At 41.3% G+C, this 15,502-nt stretch overlaps 1 protein-coding gene across 14 annotated transcripts in view; it reads left to right on the top strand.

Annotated features, from left to right (window-relative positions):
- The window catches only part of LOC125006285 (inositol 1,4,5-trisphosphate receptor type 1-like), an 87,872-nt gene that overhangs the window by 20,723 nt on the left and 51,647 nt on the right, over window positions 1-15,502 (top strand). For 7 of the 14 annotated variants that reach the window (XM_047582209.1, XM_047582207.1, XM_047582216.1 and 4 more), the window contains 26 exons: window positions 3,039-3,138; window positions 3,226-3,386; window positions 3,490-3,631; window positions 3,710-3,868; window positions 3,955-4,127; window positions 4,452-4,571; window positions 4,652-4,843; window positions 5,018-5,269; window positions 5,354-5,495; window positions 5,601-5,754; window positions 6,816-7,009; window positions 7,087-7,225; window positions 7,349-7,403; window positions 7,499-7,664; window positions 7,753-7,920; window positions 8,000-8,065; window positions 8,157-8,294; window positions 8,424-8,549; window positions 8,631-8,831; window positions 9,143-9,394; window positions 10,798-10,923; window positions 11,046-11,174; window positions 11,317-11,334; window positions 11,811-11,837; window positions 12,118-12,238; window positions 12,318-12,502. In XM_047582209.1, the coding sequence (XP_047438165.1) occupies window positions 3,039-3,138; window positions 3,226-3,386; window positions 3,490-3,631; window positions 3,710-3,868; window positions 3,955-4,127; window positions 4,452-4,571; window positions 4,652-4,843; window positions 5,018-5,269; window positions 5,354-5,495; window positions 5,601-5,754; window positions 6,816-7,009; window positions 7,087-7,225; window positions 7,349-7,403; window positions 7,499-7,664; window positions 7,753-7,920; window positions 8,000-8,065; window positions 8,157-8,294; window positions 8,424-8,549; window positions 8,631-8,831; window positions 9,143-9,394; window positions 10,798-10,923; window positions 11,046-11,174; window positions 11,317-11,334; window positions 11,811-11,837; window positions 12,118-12,238; window positions 12,318-12,502 (3,706 nt within the window). The remainder of the gene's footprint in view (window positions 1-3,038; window positions 3,139-3,225; window positions 3,387-3,489; window positions 3,632-3,709; window positions 3,869-3,954; window positions 4,128-4,451; window positions 4,572-4,651; window positions 4,844-5,017; window positions 5,270-5,353; window positions 5,496-5,600; window positions 5,755-6,815; window positions 7,010-7,086; window positions 7,226-7,348; window positions 7,404-7,498; window positions 7,665-7,752; window positions 7,921-7,999; window positions 8,066-8,156; window positions 8,295-8,423; window positions 8,550-8,630; window positions 8,832-9,142; window positions 9,395-10,797; window positions 10,924-11,045; window positions 11,175-11,316; window positions 11,335-11,810; window positions 11,838-12,117; window positions 12,239-12,317; window positions 12,503-15,502) is intronic. The other 7 variants (XM_047582214.1, XM_047582220.1, XM_047582212.1 and 4 more) reach the window with 1 other exon arrangement.

Here is a 15,502-nt window from a genome sequence, read left to right as displayed (position 1 = left end):
GTAAAGGGGAAAACCTTTCAGTTTCAAAATGTCATATTCCTTATTGTATCTCTGGGGTAAAACCATAAACCAGAAGGGCTGTAAACATCCTGTACTCTTTCCTAAATAACAGCAGTGTAAAGTTTTGTGATTTGACGTCTGCCCCGTGCAGCTACTCTTTGTTCCTTAATTTTTGTTCACAGTATTTTAATAGTGAAAGTCTAGTTCTACAATTACAATAGTGAAGTCACCCTTGTTTTAGTTTAGTTTATTAGTTTATTATGATGTGAACAGTCCCTATTAATCAACTGTACAAGGTGCCAGTAATTAGGCTAGCTTTAGCTAATTAAGCTAACTTCCAGCTGTTGTCCCTGACCAGGTGGTAAAGGGCATCCTGAAAGTGAAAAGCAATGTAAGATATTATCAACATAGGTTTAAAAAGGGGAAAGGAAACAATAAAAAATATTTTTAGCAGAAGCAATTTAGAAATACAATGCAGGTCAAGAGACAGGCACAGAAGAGACCCATTAGTGAACTACACTGTTTATTATGCTGTGTTAAAGTTTAAAGATAAGTATGTGATTATATGCGATGGAATAGAAAAGCAAAATGGTGACTAGACCCTGAAACACCAAACATTAAATTGTGAAATTCAAAGAGCTATCGTCATAGTTAGCTAGAGAGGGTTGATTTAGCAAGTAAAACGGACATGTTAATACATGTCAAAGAATAAAAAACATTAAACCTACTTATGAACCATGCTTGTGAATTATATTAAGTAAGAAACTATTAAAAATGTAGTTAAATCTTCAGTTTAAACCTTATGTCTGAGGTGCCCTTCACTCTCCTTCTTGGATCCAGACAAAACCAGATTTCAACAATAAATGAACGGGGAAATTAATGAACCAGGAGTTGGATCAAATTAACCCAACCAGCCGTAATAAATGAACCCCTTTCAACCTCATCGACCCAACGCGAAACAACCCAGCAATGTGTTTATAGTGCCTCAGATAACCCAGAAATATTTAGCCAGGTGACTAATTAATGCCTGGGGGGTAGGAGGGGTCGTTACACAAAGGTAAGCCTGTTAGCTTCAGTAGGCGGTTACGTAATGCCTGCCAAAAATACAAAAATATGACTACTGTCTGAAAGCCTGACAAAATAAGCACACACAAGCTTACTCCCACACACACGTGGAGAGAGCTGGATGCTTTGAGAATGAAGGACGCGCTGGCTTAGACTTTACTACGTGTAAAGGTTTAGTGCTTAATGGAGAGGAGATGATGCTGTATAGGTCACTACTGGCTAATCGTGTCGCACACGCTGGGCTCAGTAAGCCACTGTAAGCGGTCTGCACACACCTGCTTTCTCACTTGTTGCTCTGAGCAGCAGTGACAGGAAAACACACAGTGATGTACACATTCTACCTCTGGGATTCTCATAGTATTCTGTTTTTGGTGTTTATTTTTGGTCGTGGGCCCTGTAGGACCTGTTCAGACTTTGCATTAAGATCCGATCACGTAAAACACAGGTGTGAACACCCACAGGACGGAAAAAGATTTGGATGTGGTTTGGGTCACATGTGTCCTCATCCCTTTGGGAGTGTGAATGCAATGTGTCTCAACTTTGAGGCTCCTGCCTCATTCATTCAGAAAAAAAAAATACTCAATGATCAACTGAAAAAGATAAAGCCCATAAGTTGTCAGGCCGAGACTCAAAGCAGGACTCAGGACTCAGAATGCAGAGATGACAAAAAAGGCTTTAATTGGATTGCTCAGAGATCCCTCACAGAGGGACAAACAAATGGCCACAAAAAAACCTAGACGTTAATCTGATCAGTGAAAACAAAAAACTCTCCAGAAAGAGGAAACTCAAATCAAAGAAACAAATCATAAAATTAACACAAAACACTCCGAATGGAGGAAAACCTCAGGACTAAGGAATTAACTAAGAAAAGACTAAACAAACAAAACTTTCTCTTCGAGAGGATTCACAGGCTTACTTGGAACTACTTTGGTTGAAGACATGAAGCAAAGCACGAGAACAGGTTGACGACGATAACACTCTGGCACGAGACAAGGGGAACACAGACTACTTAAACACATGGAGGGAAATAGGGGACAGGTGGACACAATCAGGAATCAGGGAAGACAATCAGACTGGTGACACATGAGGAAGGGCAAGTGACCTGAAACAAGAGGAGAGTTACTTTTCAAAATAAAACAGGAAATGACAGGACAAAACAACCCCAAGACAAGACGCCCTCACCACGGTGTGACAGAAGTGATGTTTGTTCATTAGTAATGAGAGCATTTTTAACATATTCTGTCCATGTAGCTGTTCACTAACTACAAAAATAAATACATCTAAGTTAGAATTTGCAAATAAAAGTATTTAATATGGGTGCAGGAGTGTATTTCTGTTAAGTATTAACTCATTCATCATCGTCTTTATTCATTTATTACCAGAGATTAGCGGTGCATATAGAAACTTCCGGGGTTGGAGTCATAACCTGAGCTTTGTGCAGGTCTAACTAACGTCAGGGTGGAGATCAATGACTAATAACTTAACGTGTGAAGGCAAAGTCATGAGACACACCGGCGGAGCTGTGTGAATTGAAAAAACGTGTACAAACTCATGCTGCTATGTTGCTTTTTTTTAATTTATTTTTTATTTTTATCACTTTTATTCATCACTTAATTTTACCGTTTTTATTTAATCCCATAGCTAAACGCCTGAGTTCATAATTTCATTCCATCTCATGCTTCTCTATGGTTGCGAATGACAAATAAAAATGCTTGAATCCTTGAGTCCTACAACAGAGCTATTGTCGGTTCTGGATCAATGGCAGAGATCCATCAGAGACATCAGCTGTTAAAATATTCCTCTGCATCCCAGATGATTTTAGGGTTTATTTGCCTAACGCATCTAACGTCTCGTCTCTGATCAGATTTTAAAACCAATATGTCATTTCCTCACTTTGTTCCATAGTGACTAATACGCAGCTTCTTTTATTTGTATTCTTGATGGTTTTTCTTTTTTTTATTATTTACTTCTAGGAGCTCCTATGTCCGACTAAGACACCTGTGCACCAACACATGGGTTCACAGCACCAACAACCCGATTGACAAAGAGGAGGAGAAACCTGTTATGCTGCGGGTGAGTAGCCGGTTGGTTGGACAACGTGTGTAACGTAGCTGAGGTCTTTTGACCAGTCGCAGTTTAACCTTTTTGCTTTTTTCCTAGATTGGAACATCAGCAGTGAAAGAAGACAAGGAGGCGTTTGCTATTGTGCCGGTGCCACCAGCAGAAGTGCGTGATTTAGACTTCGCTAATGATGCAAGTAAAGTGTTGGCGTCCATTGCTGGAAAGCTGGAGAAGGGTACCATTACACAGAATGAAAGGAGGTATGCATGACAATCCTCCACATTATTAGGCTTTATGTATGTTTTGTGTAATTTTGGTGTTGCTCAAAGGAAATTGAATTTTTTTTTCTTGTGCATTCACCAGGTTTGTGACCAAGCTTCTGGAGGATCTAGTTTTCTTCGTGGTTGACATTCCCAACAGTGGGCAGGATGTTTTGGAGATCATGGTTAACAAGCCCAACAGAGAAAGGCAGAAACTCATGAGAGAGCAGAATATCCTTAAACAGGTACGATTTCAACCTCGAGTTTAACGTTTCTGGGTTTTTTTTGTTTTCTTTTAGTTTATTTCTTAATTTTCTTTGCAGATTTTCAAACTCCTCCAAGCCCCCTTCACAGACAGCGGCGATGGACCCATGTTGCGACTGGAGGAGCTCGGAGACCAGCGCCACGCTCCTTTTAGACACATTTGCAGGCTTTGCTACAGAGTTCTCCGCCACTCCCAGCAGGACTACCGGAAGAACCAAGTGGGTTTTCCCACCATGACTCTGCTCCAGTGTCATCTCTTCCTTCTCATCTGCTTTAATTATCTCCTACATTTGTCTTTTTACAGGAATATATAGCCAAACAGTTTCGCTTCATGCAGAAGCAGATAGGATATGATGTGCTGGCGGAAGACACGATAACAGCTCTGCTTCACAATAACCGGAAGCTGCTGGAGAAACATATCACTGCTGCTGAGATAGACACATTTGTCACTCTAGTGAGGAAGAACCGGGAGCCGAGGTGAGACTTACAGGAAGACACTGTTAGGCTGTTATCATAAAACAGACATAGAAGGCGCCAAGAGTAAATATAGTCCAATATGTGTGGTAGGAGTGGAACTGCTTGTGTATGAGTTTGGGATTTGCTAACTATTGGATAGGTTGTAGGTTTAGTTCTTTCAAAAACAGTTAATGTGAATCAGTCTGAAGAAGAAGAACGTTTTTTATAAAGAGCAAAGACTGTTGGTGCCTAATATAGCTTTTGTTTTTACATATTTTCTAATGTAGGACTTTATGTTCTTACACTGTCTGTGAAAACACATTTAATATCTGATCATGTACCCAGGTTTCTGGACTACCTGTCGGATCTCTGTGTGTCCATGAGCAAATCCATCCCCGTGACACAGGAGCTCATCTGCAACGCAGTGCTGGACTCCATCAACGCCGACATCCTCATTGAGACCAAGTGAGCTACTCGTCTCAAATCGATTATTAAAACTTAACCTAATGAGCACACTTGGGAATAAGATCTGTGTTGTTCTCCAGACTGGTCCTCTCCAGGTTTGAGATCGAGGTGACGACAAATGGGGAGAACCCCGTGGAGGCCGAAGATGAGGAGGAGGTGTGGCTGTTCTGGAAAGACAACTGTAAGGAGATCAGGAGTAAGAGCGTCCGGGAGTTGGCCCAGGACGCTAAGGAGGGTCAGAAGGAGGACCAGGAGGTGGTCAGCTACTACAGGTTAGATATATTAGAATGACCCAAAACAGCCACATGTTTAATAAATACAGTTTTATTCACAAACCATTTTCTAAAAACATTACCCTGAGGAATGAAGTTATATTCAACGCTCTATCTGAGTATTGCTCATTTTTTCTCTGTCTAATAAATCCAAACTGTCGTATTTGCTGCCAGGTGTCAGCTCAACCTCTTTGCGCGGATGTGTCTTGACCGTCAGTACCTGGCCATCAACAAGATCTCCGGTCAGCTGGACGTGGATCTGATCCTGCGCTGCATGTCTGACGAGGACCTGCCCTTTGACCTGCGGGCGTCTTTCTGCCGCCTGATGCTGCACATGCACGTGGACCGTGACCCTCAGGAGCAGGTCACGCCCGTCAAATATGCTCGTCTGTGGTCTGAGATTCCTTCTAAAATTGCTATAGACGAGTGAGTTAATCTATTGAGAACTCTTGTTAATTGAATTGTATTATTATGGCTCCTCTTACACGCGTCTTTCCTCTTATTGTGTAGCTACGACAATGACGGAACCACCCGAGACGAGATCAAAGAGCGGTTCTGCCTCACCATGGAATTTGTGGAGAACTATCTGCGAGAGGTGGTTTCCCAAAATATTCCCTTCTCTGACAAGGAGAAGAACAAGCTGACATTTGAGGTAACTCCTTAAATACCTAATTGAACAGATAATGACACATGTTGGTTTACTTCAATTAGAAATTATTCATCCTTTGGATTTTTTTTTGTTGTTGTTTTTTTGTAGGTCGTGAATCTGGCGAGGAACCTCATTTACTTTGGTTTCTACAACTTTAGTGATCTCCTCCGACTGACAAAGATCTTACTGAACATTTTAGACTGTGTGCACGTCAGCACCATTTACCCCATCAACAAGATTGAGAAGGGAGAGGAAAGCAAAGGTACACATTCACTTAGATATAGATATGACATTTACCTTGTCACAGTAGCACAGAAAGAGACAAGAATAAATACGAAAAACTATATCAAATTTGGAAAAAACTATACAAAATATAAGAAACATAACGACACTCAAAGAAATATGAAGACATAATGTATATACAGTGCAGAATGGGAATTAACAATTGGTAATATAATATAATTACTAAGATTATAAAATGCAGACAGTATTATTTTTAATATTTTTATTGGCTTTTTTAAACTGCAAACACATACAATACAATCAGCAAGTCAATCACAAGATATATGAAAATAACACAATCACAGACATATAAAACAGAAAATGTATAAATATAATAATAGCAACAAAACCTGAAAAAAAAGACAAATTCTGATACATAGATATTGTGACTCAATTAAGTAGTAGTCTCAGTGTCTCTCACTGGGACTTCCAGGTTAAAGTAGTTCAAAAATGACTGCCAGACATTGTAAAACCTCTGGGTTGATCCCCTGATTCAGTGCTTCAACTTCTCAAAATTTAAATGCAACCCGGCGCCTATGCATGGGAGACCTAACGAATTTCCACTTACACAAAATCATATGCCTGGTTAGTATGGATGCAAAGACGATGGCGTCTGACCTCAGATGGGACCACACCAAATAATGCAATTTCAGGAGCAGGGCTTATCTCTTTATCACAGATATAAGACACTGTCATACCCAGACATACCCAGAACATATGGTGGAGGGTAGCCGGGGTGGGGTCCACCTCTGGATATATCCTGGCAAGTCTGCTGTTAGACAAATGAAGCCTGTGGAGCCCTTTAAACTGGAATAAACCACGTCTGATACAAATTTAACTTGCACCTTGTTAATTAACTTTACAGGTACTGTAACAGCAAGTAAAGAAAAGGCACAATCACACTAAAATCTCCAAACCACAGAACTCATGAGACTCCATTAATGTGTCATTCTTTAAACATGACTCATCTGATGTCCCTCAAATGTTCCTCATTTCTGTAGACCTGAACATCTGTCTTGCTCTGTCACATGTTTTGTGCAGCTGGCAGTAATGTGATGAAGTCCATTCATGGAGTTGGGGAGCTGATGACCCAGGTAGTGCTGCGAGGAGGCGGCTTGCTGCCCACCACACCGACCCATCAGCCCGAAGGAGATGTGGTTAAAACTCAGGTTGAACCAGAGAGAGAAGACATTATGGTCATGGACACCAAGCTGAAAGTCATTGAGATTCTTCAGGTAAGAAAGAAAACTGGTTCTTCCTTAAAGACAAACCCTCGGATCCACAGTGTAACATTTTTTGTCTTTCCCTTTAGTTCATTTTGAATGTACGGTTAGACTACAGAATATCCTGCCTCCTCTGCATTTTCAAACGTGAGTTTGATGAGAACAACCCCCCAGGAGACAACACTGCCATTCAGAACGGAAGCAATAATGTTCCAGGTCAGATGCCCGGTAGGTAGCCTCATAATGTAATGACAACACTATAGAAATGTCATCATTGTTTAATATATAGTCACATAAACAAATATTAAACCTGTTTGTATTGTAAGGTTGTGTTCTTTTAATTGTCTTTAGGAAATTTTGACTTTGAGAACATTGAGGAACAGGCAGAGGGAATCTTTGGAGGAAGGTAATTTATAGATTTCCCAAAGCTTTGTGTCATGGCTAACAACAACTAAACCACTAAAATAAAGAGATTGAATTCATGTGACTATTTTTTTTAAGTGAGGAGAACACTCCACTCGACCTGGATGACCATGGTGGTCGCACCTTTCTGAGAGTCCTGCTGCACCTGACCATGCATGACTACCCACCACTCGTATCTGGAGCGCTTCATCTGCTCTTCAGACATTTCAGCCAGAGGCAGGAGGTCCTCATGGCCTTCAAACAGGTAACCAAGCCATTCCACACTCAACACTTTAATATCAAACTATGCACGCATCAAGGATAGCGTCACATTTCACTTTTTTACTATTTAGGTCCAGCTGCTGGTGACCAGTCAAGACGTTGATAACTACAAGCAGATCAAGTCCGATCTAGACCAGCTGCGATCTATTGTGGAGAAGTCTGAACTGTGGGTTTACAAGAGGCAGGGAGAAGATGGGATGGATGGAGATGGACCTTCAGAGTCTGAGAGTAAAAAGAAGGTACTCTGAGACGTGCAAAGAGATGGAATTTAAATTACATGTTATTGCAATGACTTTATTATTTATTCTTGTTTTCCAGGGAGATCCTTCAGATAAAAAGAAGACAGAAAGTACCAGCAGTTACAATTACAGAGTTGTAAAAGAGGTATACTTATTTGTACAGCGTGTCGAGGTATATGTTCTCATATTTACCACTTATTGTTCATAACTGAAGTTGTGGTGCTGCCTGTGATCAGATCCTGCTGCGCCTCAGTAAGCTGTGTGTCCAGGAGGGAACCTCAGGGAAGAAGAGCAAGAAACAGCAGCAGAGGTTGTTGAGGAACATGGGAGCTCACAGTGTGGTGCTGGAACTCCTGCAGATCCCCTATGAGAAGGTGCTCCCCTCAACCTTACACTGCATATAGGATGCATGAAGAGTACAGCATCTGCACTGTTCATGCACACTTGAAGTCCCCCCGTTAGTGTAACATGAATAAAACTGGGGTGTGTATTATCTGCACCAGGGTGAAGATGTTCGAATGCAGGAAATCATGAAACTGGCTCATGAGTTTCTGCAGAACTTCTGTGCTGGGAACCAACAGAACCAGGCTCTTCTCCACAAGCACATCAACTTATTTCTTAACCCTGGGGTGAGTGACCAGTTTGCACGATTCAAAGCGTCACGTTGATGTTCGGGATTCGGGATGATGACTCCCTTTTCTCCCACTCAGATCCTGGAGGCTGTCACCATGCAGCACATATTCATGAATAACTTCCAGCTGTGCAGTGAGATAAACGAGCGCGTGGTCCAGCACTTTGTCCACTGCACCGAGACGCACGGTCGCCACGTCCAGTATCTCAAGTTCCTGCAGACTATCGTCAAGGCGGAGAACAAGTTCATCAAGAAGTGTCAGGATATTGTCATGGCGGAGGTGGGTTCTGTGTCGGTTCTAATTAAATCCATAATTTATTGTTCGTTTATTGTTTGAATTCATCTCAAACATAAAAGAACCAAACAAACATAAGAATAAAAAACAAAAATAGAACAACATGGCACACACAAACAGTCTCAAGAGCGGAAGAGAAGAAGCAAAAGTGCTTAAATTTCATAGTACTGGTACTTTCTTTGATTTGCCTGTTCAGCCATGCTAGTGAAGACAAAGAGTGGTGATACTATAGACAGGAGAGGTTTTCATAGATCCTGAAGAACTGCAGTAATTACACCTTCATTGTCCTCACTCAGCTGGTGAACTCAGGCGAGGACGTCCTTGTCTTCTACAACGATCGAGCCTCCTTCCAGACCCTGGTCCAGATGATGCGCTCGGAGCGGGAACGCATGGATGAAAACAGCGCTCTCATGTACCACATCCACCTGGTTGAACTTTTGGCCGTCTGCACGGAGGGCAAGAACGTCTACACTGAGATCAAGTGTAACTCCCTGTTACCCCTGGATGATATTGTTCGGGTCGTCACCCACGAAGACTGTATTCCTGAGGTGGGATATTTTTCTTTTTCTTTGAGGTGAAGTGTATCCAGAATATGTGTACACTGAAATTAAATCTAATGTCCAGGATGCATATATATTTTATTTCTAAAGAGATGCCAGAGTCCACATTAGGCCAGTTACATTAGTTTTTCCTGGTGAGGTCATGTGTTTCAGAAGTGCCCCCACCCCCTCCCATCTGAGTTTCATGTGGTGCATTCAAACAGCTGTTTTACTCAAATTCATGGTGCATATTTATGTCCCTGCTACTTTCCCACTTCCCTCCACTGGATGTCAGAGGACATTTTACAGCTTTAGTTACTTTGCAAATTCCAGCTGATAATAAAAACTATGTAAAACATGATTTGATGAGACAATCAGCTCCACCTTTATGAGCACATTAATGCTTGGATTAATGAATAAAGAGCCGTCTACACTTTACTCCCTAATATCTGTCCAGGCTTTGATTTTCTAACACGTCCTTCATGATACTTAAGGGATAAGAGTGTTAGGAAAAGTAGGGTTCGGGGAATTTTTATTTTTTACAGACATGGACGATTTGCACGGGATTAAAATCAGAGACGACCTCTGTGATTATTAGAAATTACTGAAAGTCCCCAGGTGGAGCTGGTCCTGTGTGAATACGACTAAATAATGAGAAACAGGTTTCACATTTATCAACTTAAGTCCTATTTGCATGGGATTAGTTTTACCTGGGGACCTCTGGTAATTTCTAACAATCACCGAGGTCGTCTGTGATCTTAATCCCTTAGGAATCGTCCATGTCCGTGATTTGTAAAGTTAAAATTACACCTCAAATTACCTGAATCATAATTCTCGTAACACCGAGGTCCTCTGATAAAACTAATCCAGTCTGAATCGACATCTCTGTGATTTTGACGTGAGTTTTTACTTTTTTTGGGACTTTTGGTTCATGGCTTTTTATCTGCCTCTTGTCACTTGTCAGAATTATGAAAGATTTGCTGTAATTCAAAGTTTGGACAAATATTAGAGCAAAAAGTCAAGATGTCACTGAACTATTCACCTGTTTAGACAAATGAAACGATGATTTAAATACTGACTGGTGATTTCTCCCCTGGGATAGTATGAAATATTTAATTATAATTATTATATTATTTGTCTGTGATGCAGTGGAGTGAGGTGGAAAGTAGCAGAGCATGAACATGAATTTGAGTAAAACACAGAGTTTGTTTATGACGTGTGAATGCCCCACATGAAACACAGAGAGGTAGGTAATATTTGAATCACAGGACGTCCTCAGGTAAAACTAATCCCGTGCGAAAAAGGTGCTGGGAGCAAACGCACAAAAGAGGGCTAACAGCAAACTCCCAACTCTATACTGAGTGTATAGTTTAGTAAACTAATAATAACTTTATTCGTCTGGACTCTAACAGGTGAAGGTTGCCTACATAAACTTCCTAAACCACTGTTATGTGGACACTGAGGTGGAGATGAAGGAGATTTACACATCCAACCACATGTGGAAGCTGTTTGAGAACTTCCTGGTGGACATTTGCCGGGTAAGCAGAGTCCTGTTGTGTGATTGTGTACACACAGTCATTATATGTTACCCGTCGCCCACATACAGGAAGTCTGATTCGGTGACTGTGCGTCATGCTAATATCTTGTTCTCCCTGCTTAGGTGTGCAACAACACCAGTGATAGGAAGCATGCGGATACCATGCTGGAGCATTATGTAACCGAGACAGTCATGAGCATTGTCACATGTTTCTTCAGCTCTCCTTTCTCTGACCAGAGCACAAGTCTGCAGGTAAATGAAATACATCCTGCAAGGACGATCATTCCTCTGTGAAGTCTCTGGTTTATTGGTTTGAGAGAGAAAGAGAACTTCTCCTCACAAGCACGTCTCCATATTTATACTTTAAAAATATCACGTTCTTCCCTTTGCATAGATGGCTCATCACATGTATGTAAGTAATAGCAGCTCCCCAGACTTATTTCTCAACCTCTGGGTGTGTTCCTTATCTACAGAATGTCAAGAAGTGTCCACTGTGTGGGTTTTCACTTTTTCATAGCTTAGTCAGCACACAGACTCTGTCCTTCCCAGATCTGTGGGTGTGTTACACAATGTGCTGGGATGTGGTGCAGATGATGCACTGATGAAATGCGGCCACTCTGTTTCTCAGACCTCGCTGTAGCCGTGTCTTGTCGCCCACGAATTTCCCAATAAATCACACCCACCACCCTCAGTCTCTATAGCTCCCTCTTACAGTAACTTGGTGGTTTTTGGATTTGCCACTCGAAATCCTATTATCTGTTTTGTGGAGCTGTTTGTGCTTCAAGTTGGTTCCCGTAGAAATAGTTGATGTGCTGTATGTAAACATTTGCACAATTACCACAATACATGACCACGCTTCGACTCTTTTGCTTTTTCTTTTTGTAACAGGCAGCCATACTTGGAAAGATAACTGAGGTATTTATTGCACTGTAGGGTTGTGGCCAGGTAGAGACCAGTTGTACTCTCTGTTTAACACCGGTTTTGTGTTGGGAGTGCATATGATAAAGAAGAGCTGGTCCACTGCACCACCGAGGCTGTTAACCCTTTCACAATAGAAGCTGTAGTGTCCTCACATTGTCCTGTCCACCACACAATGGGTTATGAATTCAACCTACTCTAATCACCCTGTAGTTTTTTTTAAATTTATTTATTGCACCTACAGTCTAACCTTTCTCTTTTCTTCTCTGTCTTACAGACTCGCCAGCCAGTATTCGTGCAGCTGCTTCAGGGAGTCTTCAGGGTGTACCACTGCAACTGGCTCAACCCTCTGCAGAAGGCCTCAGTTGAAGCTTGCATCAAAGTACTCTCAGACGTGGGTAAGATGACAAACTATTCCCGTTTAAGCTCTCCTCAGTGAAAAGAACATGTTACATCTACATTCTGGCCTCTGTCCAGCCAAGAGCAGAGCCATCGCCATCCCAGTGGACCTGGACAGTCAGGTGAACAACCTGTTTGTCAAGTCCAATAATGTGGTGCAGAAGAGCATCCTCAGCTGGAGACTGTCGGCTAAGAACACCTCCAGACGGGACTCCGGCCTCACTACCTCCAAAGACTACAGAAACATCATCGAGAGGCTACAGGTCAGTGGACTCGGTTTGTTTGATCAGATCAGTCAGTTTGATTAGATTATGAGTCATTCATTGTTCATGCTGATTTTTCATAATAAGCAAAATAAACTGTGGTTGCACTGACCCACCCCCAGTAGCATGTACTGCAGCATTAGGTCACCAGACAGATACATTGTTAATTAAAACAATAAACACTGAATTACTAAAATTGTGTAGAAGTGACATAATAAAAATAGAAAATAATGAATCTGTAAAGAAAGAACCGATAAATAAAAAAATAAAAGTAATAATAAAGGAAAACTATACATAGCTTGATGTCACTGCCACAAAGCCATGATGTCCCTGGTATTTATATCCTCTAATAAGATTAAAAATGATTTACAAACAGCATAATACCTCAGCGCAGCCTCTTGTAGAATAGAAAATTTTCTCCAATGTCAAATGATGTGTAACGTCTTTTGGTTTTTCTTTCCTGTTAAACAATTTAAGTTGCCTTGCTAGCATTTTCTTTTGTGAAAATGGTCTGCCATCAAACACAATGTGCTGCTTTTGCCCACCCACCTTTGTGTACTTGTTCTCTTGCTCTTTAAGTTTATGTACCGCTCTTCGCTCTCCCAGTTGCCCCTCGGGGATACATAAAGTTTTTTTCTGATTCTGATTCTGAGATGCAAAGGCTGTCATATTTTTTTGCATGAGAGCTGAGGGCTATGTGAGTACTTTCAAGACACCTGATGAGGTTTAAAATATCGACTGCCAGAAGGGATCTAGCTTTGAACAAAACCAGAACATGTGCGAGTGCGCGGCTGGTGCCTTCATGTCTACATCGATCACACAATGCGTCCGCATTAAGGAGACATTTGGTTAGTTTTACTTTAGACCAGTGGAGGGGATGCACAATCTTAAACTATTAGGCTTTCCTTCCAAACAGCCTCAGGGAGTTGCAATATGTACTTTTAATTTGAAATGTCCGTTTCTTACATCTGATCCTCTTAGGTTTCTATGTATTAACATATTTATACATGTTTTAAAGGCTGCACAAGCATGTTTATTTATGTGGAAAGACAATTAAACGAGTTCTAATTAGTGATTCTTCACAAGGGATAAGAAGATGCAACAAAACCTTGCATTGCACGTGTTTATTAAGTTAAGTAAGGCATGTTATTTGGTGAAAAGCTGCTACGATTATTACTCTTTCACCTGTGTGTGTGTGTGTGTGTGTGTGTGTGTGTGTGTGTGTGTGTGTGTGTGTGTGTGTATAGAGAAGGCCGGTTTATAGAGCAGAGCAGATGGCAGTAATGGCTTTTGTAAAGAGCGCATCTGACGACGGAGAGGAACAGGACATCGAGTTCTTTCATTTATGTCATAGTCAGTTTGGCTGAGGCTGGAATAAGGAAGGTGCAAGTCCCCTTAATGCCAAATGCACAGCTTGCACAGGGAGCTAATGTTCTTATTTATTTATTTGTTTTATGGTTTGATTGGATAAATGAATCTGGGAGCCGTGTGATTTTTCTTCCAAGGGCTCATCTGCAGCTGCAAAATTCTAGTCTTTCTAAAAGACACGATTGACTGTAGTTCATCATTTCTACTGGGGATGTAGTGGTCTTGTTAAGGGGGAAACAAATTACTGTAAAAGAGGGTCGTATTGCGTCTTGGGAAAAACAAAAATAAAAGGTGGTTTCAGTAATAGGGGAGCTGCTACACCCAAGTTTCTTGTAACCCAGCGCTCAGTGAGTCAGTATTCTCTGGTAGTCTGTGAAATCACCGGCCTGTCTGGTTCAGGTCAGCTGTTATCACTTACACAGTTCGTACGAATTCCAATTAGACAAACCATTTCGTATCATACACGCTGGAGCAATATTGTCCTGGTATTGTTTGTTTGTTTTGTGTTACTCAACGTCCCATTACCGGAACGAGAGCACTTTCCCAAAGTGTTTTCCTTCCCATTTTTCCTGCCTTTTTTTTTGTTTTTAGGGAAGAGTATTCCTCAGCCTGCATGGTTCAGCACGGTTTAGTATGTGCGTCTGTGTTTGTGTTTTTCGTTGTCTCTGGTTGTTGCTCCACTCACCAGCTCACACGGTGCCATGTTAACCAGCACAACAGCAGTCTTCATGGTCCATTTCAGCTATTTGCATATTTTCTCACTAATCCTCACCAGATGTGACAGGAAGGAGGAGGTGGTGGTGCATCATATAAATAGTTTGATTTGGTTAAGAGTCATATGTACTCAGAATAAATCCCCGTATGTTTATCTTACATTATTCTGTTGTTTTCAAGCAACTCCAGGATTTTTTTAGTTCGAGCCAGTGTTGGTTTCAGGCTGGTTTTAAGCCTCTTTACGCAACTGAAACTACACTTTTAAAAGTTTTTAACAATCTTCTTAAAGGCTGAAATGCCAGAAAAAAAAATAAATTAAAAAAAAAAAAAAAAGTTCCTTCTGTGTTCAGTCGGGGCAGTTTTCCTCATCTGCTACCCCTTTAACCTGTGGGGTCCCCCAGGGGTCAGTTCTGGATCCTCTGCTGTTCTCACCTGATATGCTAAACCTGGGGTCCATATTTAGGAAACATGGTGACGATGTGCAGGTGTATTTGCCATTAAAGGAGGGCCGTTAAAGAGACGTTAAAGCATAGATGGACTTAATTTTAAAATTTTCAGTGAAAATAGACTAAAAAAATAGGCAGCTCCTCTGACCCACTAGCACCATACGTAGCCTAAGAATCTGGGTTTGATTGTTGATGGGGCATTTTAAATTGGACAAGCAGGTCAGCTCAGTGGTTGAGACCAGCTTTATTCAGCTTCTATCAAAAGATCTATAAAAAGTTATCCATGCCTTTGTCATATGGTGTCTAGATTATTGTAACTCTCTGTACGTCGGCATCGGCCGATCAGAGCTCAACCGTCTCTAGCTTGTCCAGAATGCAGCAGCTTTTTGTCTCCTCTTGCTTTCCTCTCTGTGTTGGCTCCTGGTTATGTACAGGATTGTTTTTAGGAGGGCCTGCTTCCGTCCGGCCTGTG

Source organism: Mugil cephalus, chromosome 4 (genome assembly GCF_022458985.1).
Source record: "Mugil cephalus isolate CIBA_MC_2020 chromosome 4, CIBA_Mcephalus_1.1, whole genome shotgun sequence".
Classification (NCBI taxonomy): Eukaryota; Metazoa; Chordata; class Actinopteri; order Mugiliformes; family Mugilidae; genus Mugil; species Mugil cephalus.
Note: the sequence above shows the minus strand (reverse complement) of the source record. Positions and strands in the feature narration are given on the sequence as shown.